This window comes from Cebidichthys violaceus, unplaced genomic scaffold (genome assembly GCF_023349555.1).
Source record: "Cebidichthys violaceus isolate CVI_PGR_0920_01 unplaced genomic scaffold, fCebVio1.0.p SCAF_19, whole genome shotgun sequence".
NCBI classification, from domain to species: domain Eukaryota; kingdom Metazoa; phylum Chordata; class Actinopteri; order Perciformes; family Stichaeidae; genus Cebidichthys; species Cebidichthys violaceus.
In genome coordinates, this window is record NW_027176361.1 from 440,001 (window position 1) to 456,885 (window position 16,885).

Here is a 16,885-nt window from a genome sequence, read left to right on the forward strand (position 1 = left end):
ATGTCTAGTGTTCATTATAATAATACCAGTATGTCCAGTGTTCATTATAATAATACCAGTATGTCTAGTGTTCATTATAATAATACCAGTATGTCTAGTGTTCATTATAATACCAGTATGTCTAGTGTTCATTATAATAATACCAGTATGTCCAGTGTTCATTATAATAATACCAGTATGTCTAGTGTTCATTATAATAATACCAGTATGTCTAGTGTTCGTTATAATAATACCAGTATGTCTAGTGTTCATTATAATACCAGTATGTCTAGTGTTCATTATAATACCAGTATGTCTAGTGTTCATTATAATAATACCAGTATGTCTAGTGTTCATTATAATAATACCAGTATGTCTAGTGTTCGTTATAATAATACCAGTATGTCTAGTGTTCATTATGATAATACCAGTATGTCTAGTGTTCATTATAAAAGACAGACAGACAGGGAGACAGAGACACAGAGAGAGAGAGAGTCAGACAGACAGACAGAGAGAGACAGAGAAATGAAGAGCGGCAGAGATGCTGATGCAGTTGCCGTAGTAACAAGTAGGCCTTGAGAGCCCCCGTTACCTGGCAACTGACATCACCGGATAGAGGAGGAGCCAGTGATTCATAAATACACCAGCCTACATGACCCACAATGCACCTCTCCCTCAGACATCTGTGTGGTGTGTGGTGTGTTATGCTAGTAGCTGCTAGATCTGACTCCAGATTATACGACTAAACCAAGGCTAAAATACCAGTAAATATACGACCAAACCAAGGCTAAAATACCAGTAAATATACGACCAAACCAAGACTAAAATACCAGTAAATACACGACTGAGCCAGGGCTAAAATACCAGTAAATATACGACCAAACCAGGGCTAAAATACCAGTAAATATACGACCAAACCAGGGCTAAAATACCAGTAAATATACAACCAAACCAGGGCTGAAATACCAGTAAATATACGACCAAACCAGGGCTGAAATACCAGTCAATATACGACCAAACCAGGGTTAAAATACCAGTAAATATACAACCAATCCAGGGCTAAAATACCACTAAATATACGACCAAACCATAGCTAAAATACCAGTAAATATACGACTGAACCAGGGTTAAAATACCAATAAATATACGACCAAATCAGGGCTAAAATACCAGTAAATATACGACCAAACCAGGGTTAAAATACCAGTAAATATACGACCAAACCAAGGCTAAAATACCAGTAAATATACGACCAAACCAGGGCTAAACACACCAATAAATATACGACCAAACCAGGGCTAAACACACCAATAAATATACGACCAGACCAGGGCTAAACACACCAATAAATATACGACCAGACCAGGGCTAAAACACACCAATAAATATACGACCAGACCAGGGCTAAACACACCAAGAAATATACGACCAGACCAAGGCTAAAATACACCAAGAAATATACGACCAAACCAGGGCTAAAATACACCAAGAAATATCTGACCACACCAGGGCTAAAATACCAGTAAATATACGACCACACCAGGGCTAAAATACCAGTAAATATACGACCAAACCAAGGCTAAAATACCAGTAAATATACGACCAAACCAAGGCTAAAATACACCAAGAAATATACGACCAAACCAAGGCTAAAATACACCAAGAAATATACAACCAAACAGGGCTAAAATACACCAAGAAATATCTGACCACACCAGGGCTAAAATACACCAAGAAATATCTGACCACACCAGGGCTAAAATACCAGTAAATATACGACCAAACCAAGACTAAAATACCAGTAAATACACGACTGAACCAGGTTTAAAATACCAGTAAATATACGACCAAACCAAGGCTAAAATACCAGTAAATATACGACCAAACCAGGGCTAAAATACCAGTAAATATACGACCAAACCAGGGCTAAAATACCAGTAAATATACGACCAAACCAGGGCTAAAATACCAGTAAATATACGACCAAACCAGGGCTAAAATACCAGTCAATATACGACCAAACCAGGGCTAAAATACCAGTAAATATACGACCACACCAGGGCTAAAATACCAGTAAATATACGACCAAACCAGGGCTAAAATACCAGTAAAAATACGACCAAACCAGAGCTAAAATACCAGTAAATATACAACCAATCCAGGGTTAAAATACCAATAAATATACGACCAAATCAGGGCTAAAATACCAGTAAATATACGACCAAACCAGGGTTAAAATACCAGTAAATATACGACCAAACCAAGGCTAAAATACCAGTAAATATACGACCAAACCAGGGCTAAACACACCAATAAATACACTACCAAACCAGGGCTAAACACACCAATAAATATACGACTAGACCAGGGCTAAAACACACCAATAAATATACGACTAGACCAGGGCTAAAACACACCAATAAATATACGACCAGACCAGGGCTAAAACACACCAAGAAATATACGACCAGACCAAGGCTAAAATACACCAAGAAATATACGACCAAACCAAGGCTAAAATACACCAAGAAATATACGACCAAACCAGGGCTAAAATACACCAAGAAATATCTGACCAGACCAGTGCTAAAATACACCAAGAAATATACGACCAAACCAAGGCTAAAATACACCAAGAAATATACGACCAAACCAAGGCTAAAATACACCAAGAAATATACGACCAAACCAGGGCTAAAATACACCAAGAAATATCTGACCAGACCAGTGCTAAAATACACCAAGAAATATACGACCAGACCAGGGCTAAAATACACCAATAAATATACGACCAAACCAAGGCTAAAATACACCAATAAATATACGACCAGCCCAGGGCTAAAATACACCAAGAAATATACGACCAGACCAGGGCTAAAATAACTAGTAAATATACGACTAAACCACTAAACCTTACGTTTCCCATGTGAAATATAATAAAAGTATGGAGTCCCAAAGTTGATAGTATTCATTATAGCGCTTGTGGACAAGAGCTTCATCTTGTGCCAATGATTCAATGGAACAAGATATTTTAGGTATAATCTTGTTTGCAGATATTATTGATCTTGTCCACAGACGTCGTTCGCTCGATATAGTGTGAAAATGTTCTTCCTCTTATAAATATATATAAATATAATATAAATATAAAATTATATTTTTTGAGATATCTTTTTCAAATGATGAAGTTTGAACATGAGAACAAACAAATCTTTCTAAATAATTTTAACGCAGCCTACAACCACAAATTTTAAACTGTGTTGTTCAACTGCTGTCATTCATGCGCTAACATTACGTGAAAAAAGTCGCATTGCAAAAGTCTCTTCATGTACGATCTTTGCATCTATACAGTGTTTTATTTGTTACCTATTAGACGGTTTGGTGCCATGACTCTCTTACTTACCTCCATTTCACTTATGTACAATAAGAATAGTACGTTTACTGAGAGGAAGTGAATGAATGCAACAGATCAGAGTGACAGAGCATTTTACAAACACCACAAGGAGAACGAGACGCGACCTGTTGCACTTAATTTTAATTCAAACAGATTGTTACGGATCTATGTTTGTTTTCTTATTTTTAATTTGGACAAAACGCAACTGCATCATTTGAAATGTCTAAAAAAACAACATGTTTTTCCACATGTGCTGAAGTGAATGTCCTGGCTACAGCCCTGCTAACAGCTAGCTACAGGCTGGAGCTAGCCTGAGTTAACATACATGCTAATGTGGCCACGCTAACCACACACACACACACATACACACACAGATACACACAAGTGAAAAGAGAGAGAGAGACGCAGGGTATTGAATGAAAACATGACGAAAGCAGCAAACACACAGACAAGAAAACCGGCTTTGATGGTTTATGAGGACATGTACACACACACACACACACACACACACACACATGTTTTATGAGGACACGTGTGTCCTCATAAAACATGTGTGTGTGTATCTGTGTGTGTGTTTTAGCGGATGCATGCGAGCGGTCTGCTCTTACCTTGGTGGTGACAATGCAGAGGCAGTCCATATCCACACACACACACACACACTCACACACACACACACTCACACACACACATTTTCACACACACTCACACACTCATGCTTGATGTCTCTCTCTCTCTCGCTCTCTCGCTCTCTCTCTCTCTCTCTTTGTCGCCCTCCCCCTCTTTCTCTCCTCGTCCGTCTGTCTGTCCTCGCTCGCCCGCTCGCCTCCTCTATCCTCCGTCTGCCAGCACCGGGCGAGCGAGAGGGGGGGAAGGGGGGGGCAGATGAGGAAGACTGGTGGGTTTTTTTAGGGGGGGGGGGGGGGGCGGGAGGGGGGTGTACCTCCTTGAGTCACTCGCTGGTTGATGAGAGGAGGAGGAGGAGGAGGTGGGGGTTGGGCTCCTGTTGCCATGGTGTTATGCAGCTGTTGCTCCGGTAATGCTGCTGCAGCTGTTGCTAGGTAACAGCGATGGGTGTTGCCATGTGCATTAGAGATGTGAGTGTGTGTGTGTGTGTGTGTGTGTGTGTTCTTACCTGCCCAGGTGTGTGCGGTGGGCTCGTCGTCTGGTTCTCACAGACCGTCAACTCGTAGAACTCCTGTATGTCTGTAACACACACACACACACACACACACACACACACACACACACACACACACACAAATTCACACATAAACACACACACACACACATTAGTTCACCGTTTTTAGTCTTTGGCCAATCATATCGCTTCTTCATCAGTAATGGAATGTTACAAAGTACATTTACACAATTACTGTACAAATTAGATTTACTTTTACTTTATTTGAGTCTTTCTACTTCACTACATTTATCTGACATTTTTAGTTCATTATTTTGTTAATAATGTTAATTTATTAGTGATAACGTTGGTAATCTTAGTATTTTATTATTAATGTGAATATATTAGTAATAATGTTGATAATGTTAATTAATCAGTCATAATGTCAATATTGTTAATGTTAATATATGTTTTTACTGTGTATATACATGTCTATGTATTTGTAATATTTAATTAATATTTATTGATTAACTTGAATCTGATTGATCTTTGGTTTATGTAATCATAGAGTCAGTTAAAGAGATAAAGAGACACTCAGGAGTAATCCCTGCATGTGAGGTAATGATACTGTCCAATTATTGAGCGGTGATTTGCTGTGATGTCTCACTTATGACACCATTCATTCCATATGATCACATGCAGAGTGTGAGTTATGTGTGCGTGTGTGTGTGTGTGTGTAACATGTGTGTGTTACCCAGCAGGGCCTGGAACAGGTCACTTTGGAAGATGTTCAGCAGTTTTTCAGCGCGACCCTTGACCCCTTCAGCAGCTCCGACCTGACAGGCCTCCATCGCCTGCAGAGCACGCTCAGTATCTGTGGAGAACATCAAACTTTACTGGATTTCTTCTCAACAACAATAAACTGTCATTTAAACACACAGGAACGTCCTCATATAGGTATATATGTATCAACCAGTCCAGACTGTAACAACTCCAACATGAAACAATGTATCAACCAGTCCAGACTGTAGTAACTCCAACATGAAACAATGTATCAACCAGTCCAGACTGTAGTAACTCCAACATGAAACAATGTATCAACCAGTCCAGACTGTAACAACTCCAACATGAAACAATGTATCAACCAGTCCAGACTGTAGTAACTCCAACATGAAACAATGTATCAACCAGTCCAGACTGTAACAACTCCAACATGAAACAATGTATCAACCAGTCCAGACTGTAGTAACTCCAACATGAAACAATGTATCAACCAGTCCAGACTGTAACAACTCCAACATGAAACAATGTATCAACCAGTCCAGACTGTAACAACTCCAACATGAAACAATGTATCAACCAGTCCAGACTGTAACAACTCCAACATGAAACAATGTATCAAGCAGTCCAGACTGTAACAACTCCAACATGAAACAATGTATCAACCAGTCCAGACTGTAGTAACTCCAACATGAAACAATGTATCAACCAGTCCAGACTGTAGTAACTCCAACATGAAACAATGTATCAACTAGTCCAGACTGTAGTAACTCCAACATGAAACAATGTATCAACCAGTCCAGACTGTAACAACTCCAACATGAAACAATGTATCAACCAGTCCAGACTGTAACAACTCCAACATGAAACAATGTATCAACCAGTCCAGACTGTAACAACTCCAACATGAAACAATGTATCAACTAGTCCAGACTGTAGTAACTCCAACATGAAACAATGTATCAACCAGTCCAGACTGTAACAACTCCAACATGAAACAATGTATCAACCAGTCCAGACTGTAACAACTCCAACATGAAACAATGTATCAACCAGTCCAGACTGTAACAACTCCAACATGAAACAATGTATCAACCAGTCCAGACTGTAACAACTCCAACATGAAACAATGTATCAACCAGTCCAGACTGTAGTAACTCCAACATGAAACAATGTATCAACCAGTCCAGACTGTAGTAACTCCAACATGAAACAATGTATCAACTAGTCCAGACTGTAGTAACTCCAACATGAAACAATGTATCAACCAGTCCAGACTGTAACAACTCCAACATGAAACAATGTATCAACCAGTCCAGACTGTAACTATTGCTATTAACCACCAGTTCATACATTGCAAAATGTGTCTGATTGAAGGACATTTTAAAATGTCTCATTAAATAGTTGTTCAGAACAGAAATGTTAAAAACTGACTCTTCATTTTTAAAATCGTCCATATTCCAGCAGAGGGTGCTGCAGCCCCCTCAGTCAGTGTTGATGAGAGATACAGTTGTGTAGTCTGTGTGCTGCTGAGTTCTTATCTTGTCAGTCAGTCAGTTCAGAAGTTTAAAGTGCATTTTACTTAAAGAAGTGACTTTGATGTTTATTCAGACATTACTGGAACGGTTATGTAAATGAGATGAATACTAACATGTTTGCCAGATAAAGTGTATTTACAGCAGCAGCAGCAGTAGTAGTAATAGTACGAGTAGTAGTAGTAATCTTAGTGGTAGCAGTAGTAATAACTTTGCCAGTATCAAAAGTGTTAATAGATGCAGCAGAAGTACTACCTTATCAATAGTATAAATAATAGCAATAGTTGCAGTATTAGTGTTAGCAATCGCAGTAACTTTAGCAGTTCCAGCAGTAGTACTGTCATTGTAAGTCTTGTAGCAGTAGTGGTAGTAGTAATATTAGTAGCAACTTTAATTGTAGTAGTAGTAGCCAATGCAGTATTGCATGTATAATTTATTGTGCAACCCATACACCTTTAGTAGAAGCAGTAGAAGTAGACGTTGTCAGTAGCAGTGTAGTAACTTAAACAGTAGTTGTAGTAGTAGTAGCAGTAGTACTATGAGTTGTACAGGTAACATTACACAGAGAGAAATGAATGTCACTGATGACGTGATGAGAACAAACTGAAGAGGAAGACGAGTGAAGAACAAGAACAAATGACAAACAGACACAATACAAGAAGTACACACGTGTACAAACAATAATAAACACACACAGATACACACTGTGCGTATGTTTGTTATAAAAACGTCTCACCTTCTCTCTTCAGCGGCATGTCGTCTCTCTGATCCACACAAATCCTCTTTAGGGATTTTACAAACACACACGTTGCATGCTGGGTAATGAAGTCCTAATCCCATCAGCCCTCTGTGACACAGATAAGTACTCACCGTGGCCCCGCCCTCCTCCTGCTGTCACACCACAGGATTGGACGATGCTGTCAGTCCCAGTTTGATTGACAGCTCTGTTAAACTGACTCATAATTGTTTTGAATTCTGATCTGAAGAGAAATATAAACATAAAATATAAACAGTCAGAACATAAAGCTGCATTTTAAAAAACTAAATATGAAAATACAGCTTAATGATGTTGTTTATTCATGATTGATTTATTAGTGTCAATGGACCCGAACCACTAGACTACTGGGAATCAAACCAGGGACCCGCTGTGGGATGGACCCGAACCACTAGACTACTGGGAATCAAACCAGGGACCGAACCACTAGACTACTGGGAATCAAACCGGGGACCGAACCACTAGACTACTGGGAATCAAACCGGGGACCGAACCACTAGACTACTGGGAATCAAACCGGGGGCCCGCTGTGGGATGGACCCGAACCACTAGACTACTGGGAATCAAACCGGGGACCCTCTGTGGGATGGACCCGAACCACTAGACTACTGGGAATCAAACCGGGGGCCCTCTGTGGGATGGACCCGAACCACTAGACTACTGGGAATCAAACCAGGGACCGAACCACTAGACTACTGGGAATTATGTGCAAAACATAAATAAATGAAATAAAGTCAACAAACTAGTTAAATGGTTTAAGTTGAGTGAAGGAAAAGTTAATTGAACACACAAAGTGTTTCTCTAATCAACATGAACTGATCAGTTTGAGTAAAATCAATAATCTACATGAACAGGTGTTCTTTAGCCCAACACCTTGCCTCTCAGGCTAACTTTATTCTAATTCTGTAACAACTTCGTTACTATATGTCATAGGTGGACTATAAACTCAGATATGTACTCTTTATTAATACACTGAGGTATCTGGTTGATATATTTTCTTGGAGAACATGAACTTCAGCCAGAGAGTTTGAGTTGCCTGCAACCCTGCGCACAGGGCATAGTGGTCAAAATAAAAATGTCTCTCTGTGGCGCTAAAACAGACAGAAAACCATCCGTCATCGGTCAGAACCGTGTTGGACACAGAACCCGTGTGAAGCCGCTGAAAGTGTACGGACATTTGTTTACTTTTGATGGTTAAATGGTTTATTCCCCTCCGTGATGTGTTTCCTGTCAGGCATCACTCAGGGCACCTCTCTCCTTCTCCCGCCCACTCTCTGAGCTGCGACCAATCAGACGACCTTTCGAGCGGAGCGGTCGTCTGATTGGTGGCAGCTTTAGGGAGTGACCGTAGCTCAGCTCGGCACGCGATTGGAGGACTCCGCCGTCACTCACGGGTCTAACCGCGGCTGACGTATTAAATCGCGGGCTCGAATCTAGAGCACGGCGAGAAGAAGCTAGCAGCTAGTCGCGGCTAACAGCTAACACTTTAGCAGAAGTCATTACTCATCGCCCCGCACACACGCACTGACACACGCACGCACACGCACGGGCAGCTCAGGCAGGGGCTCGTTTTCACGCTTATAGTTTGTGTGCGTGTGTTAGCGGACTTTTAGCTCCGCGCTAGCTACTTCCTGCATGTTAGCTGGACGTGGCTAGCTGGAGAAGCTAACTGTTTACCAGGCTGTTCCTCGGGTCGGTTTTAATTATTCATGAGGGCGCTCCGTGATTGGTGGAAACAGCGATAGGGGCGGGGCCAGAGAGGGTTTGTGTGTGAATGATCAAACACGTCAGAGGACAACAAGTGGACTGTTTCTGCAGCACAGAGTGAGTATTATCAGTATTAGGAGTATTATTGTTAATGATTATTGATCCTCAGCAAGAGTACTAATACCACACTGAACAAATACTGCAGTAAAAGTACTAATACAAAGTTGTAAAGAATACTCAGAGTATTGTGGTATTATTACTTTTACAGCAGTAACAGTATTTTTATGTACAATTTAAATTAATTCATTTAAACTAAACATCAGATTTGATGATAAAGTGAAGTACAAATCAATGTATTTATTTAACATAATTGTTCATATTATATAATGTTTATTTTCATCCACTTTCCATATTGTTGATGTTTTTAATTTACATAAAAATAATTTATATTTATACATTTCTGTTGTCTCTCTTAATCTGATTGGCTCTGCCACCTGTCAGTCAAACATACCCCGCCCCCCTCTCTTTGTTGATCTGTGATTGGCCGATGCGTCCGCAGGTGGAAGATGATCCGGATGTCGTTGGACACGGAGACCGTCCTCCCTCACGAGGTCAGCCCCGCCTTCCCCGGCGCCGTCAGCCTATCGGAGCAGCCGCAGCCGGCCATGACCCGCCCCCTGCTCGCCAAGAATGGCCTCCAGTTGCCCGGCAACAGTCAGGCCCCCGTGGACCCCGTCCAGCGAATCGCGAAGAGGCGTTACTCGATGGGCGTCGGCTTCAAGGGGCTGGCCAAGCGGCGGCGACGCGCCGTCAGCGACAGCCAATCGGAGCCCGTTCTGCCGAGTCACTTCCTGTTGGGCGGGAACATCTTCGACCCGCTCAACCTTAACTCCCTATTGGACGAAGACGTCAACAGGTACAACGCTCCGCCTTTACTCCAGTGATTGGTTGATCGATCGGTCTGACGTCAGCGCTGTCGTTCTTCCTCCTCAGGGCGACCAATCAGGAGACTCCAAAGTGCTCACCCCTGCCGTCGAGGGGCGGAGACCCCGTAGAGATCCTGGTTCCTCGTGACATCACAGACCCCCTGAATCTGAAGGGAGGGGGGGGCAGGGGGGGGAAGGGAGGAGGAGGAGTCCTGAAGACCCCCCCAAAGACCAGGAGGAGACACAGGAACCGACACCATGGAGGAGGAGGAGGGGGGGGGGGGGGGAGAGAGGGAGGAGTTACCAGCTCGACTGTTCCCCCCCACAGCTGGACTCACAGGTGCGACTGGAACGCCTGGATCTTCAGTGATTTGTGGTCACATGACGTCACAGTTTCACTGAGGATTCACAGTTTAATGTTTCTACACAATGTGGTTAAAGTGAACGGGTTATTAGAGGAGAGGTTTATAAAGACAACATGAAGAATAACATGTTTTGTTAAATATCACGATTGTAAGCTCAGTTTCGGCTGCTTTTCATGATGGAAGTGTTCGTCACACATGGTGTGTTCAAGGACCGTCAGAAAGATGAGAACCTGGCGGTCATGACCGTTCTCACAGCTTCTGGCTGAGATGAACGGTGTAGAGTTGGTGATAGTTTAAATATTAACGATGTGTTTGTGTGTAGTTCCTGTGTTGACCAGAGGGGGCAGTGTTTCGGCGTCTCCTCTCCCTTGTGAGCTCAACACCGCCATCACCTGTCGGGATGACGTAGCCCCGCCCCCCATCCTCCCCAGGAGACACACCCACCCTCCGCCGGGACACACCCACAAGCCCGGTAACCAGGGCGACGTTCGCCAACGGAGACGGCGCCGCACCACCTCCACGAGGTCGGCGGACCACGACGCCACGGCGACCGTGGCTCGGCCAACCAGATTCGAGACGCCGCTGGTGGGAGGGGCTAAAGCAGGCAGGTGAGTGTCACACCTCCAAGTAAAACATCCTGTGATCTGATTGGCCGCCCGGTCACGTGACCCCCCCCCCCCTCCCAACAGGTGTGGAGGACCTCAGCTCGGTGCCGCTCAGCCACCACAGAAGAAGAAGAAGAACCGCTACCGGCACGGCAACCGCTGCTGTTACTACGGTTACCAGGGTTTCTACGGCGACGAGTGGGAGGGGCACGTCGGCGCAGAGGAGGACCCGAGGCTCCGCCTCCTGGAAGCCGATTGGTTCAGAGACAAGAAGGTGCTGGACGTGGGCTGCGGCGCCGGTCACCTGACGCTGGCCGTCGCACGGCGGTTTGGCCCCGCCCACATCCTGGGGGTGGAGCTAGACCACCGATTGGTCCACGCCGCCAAGCAGAACGTCAGGCACTTCCTGTCACATGACCTGGTAGTGGAGGAGATGAGGAGGAGGAGGAGGAGTGGAACGCCGGGAGCCTCCTCTTCATCTCCTACGAGGAAGGAGGAGATAGAGGAGGAGATGGAGGAGGTCCAGCAGGCTCTGTCTCTCCTCTCCTTTCCTCTCTCCTTCAGGGTGAGTCGAGGTCCTCTCTCTGCTCCTCCTCTCCTCCCATCTTCATCGTCATCTTCCTCCTCCAGGTTCCCTAACAACGTCAGCTTCATCCAGGTGAGTCTCACGCCTCACACCTGGATATCCAGTGAATGAGCCTCTGACATCATCACGGCTGTGACTCCTCCCACAGGGCGACTACGTGTCTGGGTGTGAGTGGTGGCCTGGGCGGGGCCAGTATGACGTCATCGTGTGTCTGGGCGTGACCAAGTGGGTCCATCTGCGGTCGGGCGACGGGGGCGTGGTCACTCTGTTCAGACGAGCCTATCAGAGCCTGTCGCCGGGCGGATTGTTCGTGCTGGAGCCGCAACCGTGGAGCAGCTACAGCCACAGCAAGAGGGCCTCGGTAATTTATATATATATATGTACAGTTGTGGTCAAAAGTTTACATACACTTGTAAAGAACATAATGTCATGGCTCTCTTGAGTTTCCAGTTATTTCTACAACTCTGATTTTTCTCTGATAGAGTGATTGGAACAGATACTTCTTTGTCACAAAAAACATTCATGAAGTTTGGTTCTTTCATGACTTTATTATGGGTTAACAGAAAAAGTGACAAAATCTGCTGGGTCAAAAATATTGAATGATGAATTAGCAATTTTGGTGACTTAGAAAGTTGTGTCAATGAAATGAGCTTCATAGCATGGCCTCTTAACTTCTTGTGAGTGATTATGAGTGACTACAGCTGGTGACTTCTCTGAGGCCATTTAAATAGGGCTCATTGGATACAAATGCCCACAAACGCTACAATGGGAAAGTCAAAGGAGCTCAGCGTGGATCTGAAAAAGCGAATCATTGACTTGAACAAGTCAGGAAAGTCACTTGGAGCCATTTCAAAGCAGCTGCAGGTCCCAAGAGCAACAGTGCAAACAATTGTTTGTAAGTATAAAGTGCACGGCACTGTTTTGTCACTGCCACGATCAGGAAGAAAACGCAAGCTATCACCTGCTGCTGAGAGAAAATTGGTCAGGAGGGTGAAGAGTCAACTGAGAACCACCAAAAAGCAGATCTGCCAAGAATTAGAAGCTGCTGGAACACAGGTGTCAGTGTCCACAGTCAAGCGTGTTTTGCATCTCCATGGACTGAGAGGCTGCCGTGCAAGAAGGAAGCCCTTGCTCCAAAAGCGGCACCTTAAGGCTCGACTGAAGTTTGCTGCTGATCACATGGACAAAGATAAGACCTTCTGGAGGAAAGTTCTGTGGTCGGACGAAACAAAAATCGAGCTGTTTGGCCACAATGCCCAGCAATATGTTTGGAGGAGAAAAGGTGAGGCCTTTCACCCCAAGAACACCATGCCTACCGTCAAGCACGGTGGTGGTAGTATTATGCTGTGGGGCTGTTTTGCTGCTAATGGAACTGGTGCTTTACAGAGAGTAAATGGGATAATGAAGAAGGAGGATTACCTTCAAATTCTTCAAGATAACCTAAAATCATCAGCCCGAAGGTTGGGTCTTGGGCGCAGTTGGGTGTTCCGACAGGACAATGACCCCAAACGCACATCAAAAGTGGTAATGGAATGGCTAAATCAGGCTAGAATTAGGGTTTTAGAATGGCCTTCCCAAAGTCCTGACTTAAATCCCATTGAGAACATGTGGACAATGCTGAAGAAACAAGTCCATGTCAGAAAGCCATCAAATTTAACGGAACTGCACCAATTCTGTCAAGAGGAGTGGTCAAAGATTCAACGAGAAGCTTGCCAGAAGCTTGTGGATGGCTACCAAAAGCTCCTAATTGAAGTGAAAATGGCCAAGGGACATGTAACCAAATATTAGCACTGCTGTATGTATATCTTTGACCCAGCAGATTTGATCACTTTTTCTGTTAACCCATAATAAAGTCATGAAAGAACCAAACTTCATGAATGTTTTTTGTGACAAAGAAGTATTTGTTCCAATCACTCTATCAGAGAAAAATCAGAGTTGTAGAAATAACTGGAAACTCAAGAGAGCCATGACATTATGTTCTTTACAAGTGTATGTAAACTTTTGACCACAAACTGTGTGTGTGTGTGTGTGTGTGTACACATACATACATACATACATACATACATACATACATACATACATACATACATACATACACAAATGCACAGTAAAACCATCTTGTCTGTTTTAGGAGGCGACGGATCGTAACTTCAGGAGTTTGAGACTGAGACCTGAACAGTTCACCTGTTACCTGACTGACAGCGTGGGCTTCACCTCATACAGACTCGTCACACACACAGGTACACACACACACACACACACACACACACACACACACACACACACACACACACACACACACACACACACACACACACACACACACACACACACACACACAGGTACACACACAGGTACATGCGCACACACACACACACACACACACACACACACACACACACACACACACAGGTGTCCCCTCTAATCTGATTGGTGCGTTCTTCCAGGTAACCAGCGGCCAATCTACCTGTTCCACAAAGGCTCCGCCCAGAGGAAGTGATGTCACCAGGACAGGATGTGACACATCTGTCTTTGAGACACCAGTTTCCATGGCAACCACCCCTGACTTTGACTGACGGGTGGAGAGGAGGAAGACGATTGGACGCTGTATTTTTGACTCGTGAGCTCGCAGCTGATTGGTTGAACAGTTGAGCAGGTTCGATGACATCACAGACGGTAACAAAGGTTTCTGTGGATGTGATTGGTCGTCACAGGCTCATCGAGCCAGAGCAAAGGATTGTGGGTTATTCCCGCTGTGTGACCTCTGATTGGACACTGGACACTTGACAGGAAGTGACGCGTCACCTGCAGGAGTTTTTTTGTTTTTTTTCAAAACATTTTATTGTTTAACTGTTTTTGTCAAAATAAATTAATGTTTTGTTGAGATTTAAAGCTGCAGGTATTATTAATAATATTATTATTATATTATTATTAATTTGAAATTATTATTATTATATTATTATTAATATATTAAAATAAATATAATATAATAATATTATGTTATTTAAATAACCCAGGTAACTTTTATTGATTCATAAACATCAGAATAAACACTGGAGACATTTTAATGTAGAGGAACATTATTATTATTATTATTATTTATATTATTATTAATGATAATATAATTATGGGAGACCCTACCAGGAGCTCTAGGCTATTTATAAGTACCTCGGGGTCTTGTTCGCGAGTGAGGGAACAATGGAACGTGAGATTGGTCGGAGAATCGGAGCAGCTGGGGCGGTATTACAGTCGCTCTACCGCACCGTTGTGACGAAAAGAGAGCTGAGCCTCGAGGCAAAGCTCTCTATCTACCGGGCAATCTTGGTTCCTACCCTCACCTATGGTCATGTGGACTCTGGGTCGTGACCCAAAGAATTAGATCGCGGGTACAAGCGGCCGAAATGGGTTTCCTCAGGAGGGTGGCTGGCATCTCCCTTAGAGATAGGGGGAGAAGTTGGGTCGTTCGTGAGGGACTCGGAGTAGAACGGAGCCAGTTGAGGTGGTTCAGCATCTGGTGAGGATGCCACCCGGGCGCCTCCCTAGGGAGGTGTTCCAGGCACGACCAGCTGGGAGGAGACCCCAACGGAGGCCCGGGACCAGGTGGAGGGACTAGATCTCCAAACTGGCCTGGGAGCGTCTCGGGATCCCCCAGTCAGAGCTGGCTGATGTGGACCGGGAAAGGGAGGTTTGGGGTCCCCTGCTGGAGCTGTTGCCCCCGAGACCCGATCCCAGATAAGCGGTCGAAGATGAGATGAGATGAGATAATATAATTTATTTTTATTATTATTATGATCTCAACTTCTATAAAAGATCAGATTTTGTTTCCTTTTGTTCACGTTTTAAACAAAGTGACTCAACTTCATCTTTTATTAAATCAGTTTAAAAATGTTTTTAAATAATACATAATATTATTAATAATATGTTATTATTAATAATATTTATACATATATATTTATATAATATTATTGTATTAAATCAGTTTAAAAATGTTTTTAAATAATAATAATAGGCCACGCCTCCTCCAGGACCACTGAACCAATCACAGAGAAGCTAAATGTTATGACCAGCTGATGATGTAATGACTCTTCACCACATTAGATCATGAATGTGTTTATTGATCCTCGTTAGCTGTGATTAGATGATTGATTAATGATTGACAGCTGGGCGGGGCCTCTGTCACAGCCCCAGCTCTAGCCCCGCCTCCTTTCCATGGTGACCAAAGGTCGGCCCCTCGGCGTCCTGGGTGTCGTCGATCATGTGGGGGGGGTCGACCTCCAGCTGTTCTCCTCCAGCAGCCACGCCCTCTTCAGTGCCGCCCCCTCCTCTGGTGGATACGCCCCTCCCAAGGTGGAAGCTGGACAACGGAGCCTGAGAGAAAGGGGGCGGAGTCAGAGGGAAAGAACACAATGTCATGTGACGTGTGTGTGTGCGTGTGCGTGTGTGTGTCTCCTCACCAGGTGTCGTGTCTCTCTGCTCTCTGTGCTGGTGTCTCCGGTGTCTCTCTGTCCCAGTGAAACCCGTTCAATGAGCCACAGACTGGTAACGTTACTGAGATACTGGAGGAGCTCCAAGCTCTGAGACACACACACACACACACACACACACACACACACACACACACACACACACACACACACACACACACACACACACACACACACACACAGAGACACACACACACAGACAAAGACACACACACAGAGACACACACACACACACACAGACAAAGACACACACACACACGCACAGAAACGGACACACACAGAGACACACACACACACACACACACACACACACACACACACACACACACACACACACACACACACACACACAGAGAGAGACACACACACAGAGACACGCACAGAAACGGACACACACACACACACAGAGAGACACACGCACAGAAACACACACACACGTTCACTTAAGCTGAAGGCATCAGATTGATTAGATTGGTCGGCTTTGATTGACAGCTCACCTCCTGGGAGGAGTCCATCTGCTCCACAGCCTGCAGAAAATGACATCATACACACTATGACATCACACATCACATGGAAAAACGTGTGTGTGTGTGTGTGTGTGTGTGTGTGTGTGTGTGTGTGTGTGTGTGTGTGTG

At 44.0% G+C, this 16,885-nt stretch overlaps 2 protein-coding genes across 3 annotated transcripts in view; one reads left to right on the forward strand and one right to left on the reverse strand.

Moving 5' to 3' along the window:
- Positions 1 to 7,604, reverse strand: part of dlg4b (discs, large homolog 4b (Drosophila)) — a 24,385-nt gene extending 16,781 nt beyond the window's left edge. The window contains exons 1-3 of one of the 2 annotated variants that reach the window (XM_068713013.1): positions 7,539 to 7,604; positions 5,242 to 5,361; positions 4,503 to 4,573 (exon numbers count right to left, since the gene is read on the reverse strand). In XM_068713013.1, the coding sequence (XP_068569114.1) occupies positions 4,503 to 4,573; positions 5,242 to 5,361; positions 7,539 to 7,557 (210 nt within the window). In that variant the 5' untranslated portion in view covers positions 7,558 to 7,604. Of the gene's footprint in view, positions 1 to 3,978; positions 4,208 to 4,502; positions 4,574 to 5,241; positions 5,362 to 7,538 lie in introns of those variants that run through there. The other variant, XM_068713015.1, reaches the window with a different exon arrangement.
- Positions 7,605 to 9,021: 1,417 nt separating this feature from the next.
- mepceb (methylphosphate capping enzyme b) lies at positions 9,022 to 14,658 on the forward strand. The gene is given in 9 exon segments (XM_068713024.1): positions 9,022 to 9,401; positions 9,844 to 10,200; positions 10,278 to 10,494; positions 10,496 to 10,550; positions 10,898 to 11,183; positions 11,265 to 11,838; positions 11,915 to 12,127; positions 13,898 to 14,006; positions 14,214 to 14,658. Coding segments are annotated over 9 exon segments (1,914 nt in total). The 5' UTR covers positions 9,022 to 9,351; the 3' UTR covers positions 14,267 to 14,658.
- The last annotated feature ends 2,227 nt before the right edge of the window (positions 14,659 to 16,885 follow it).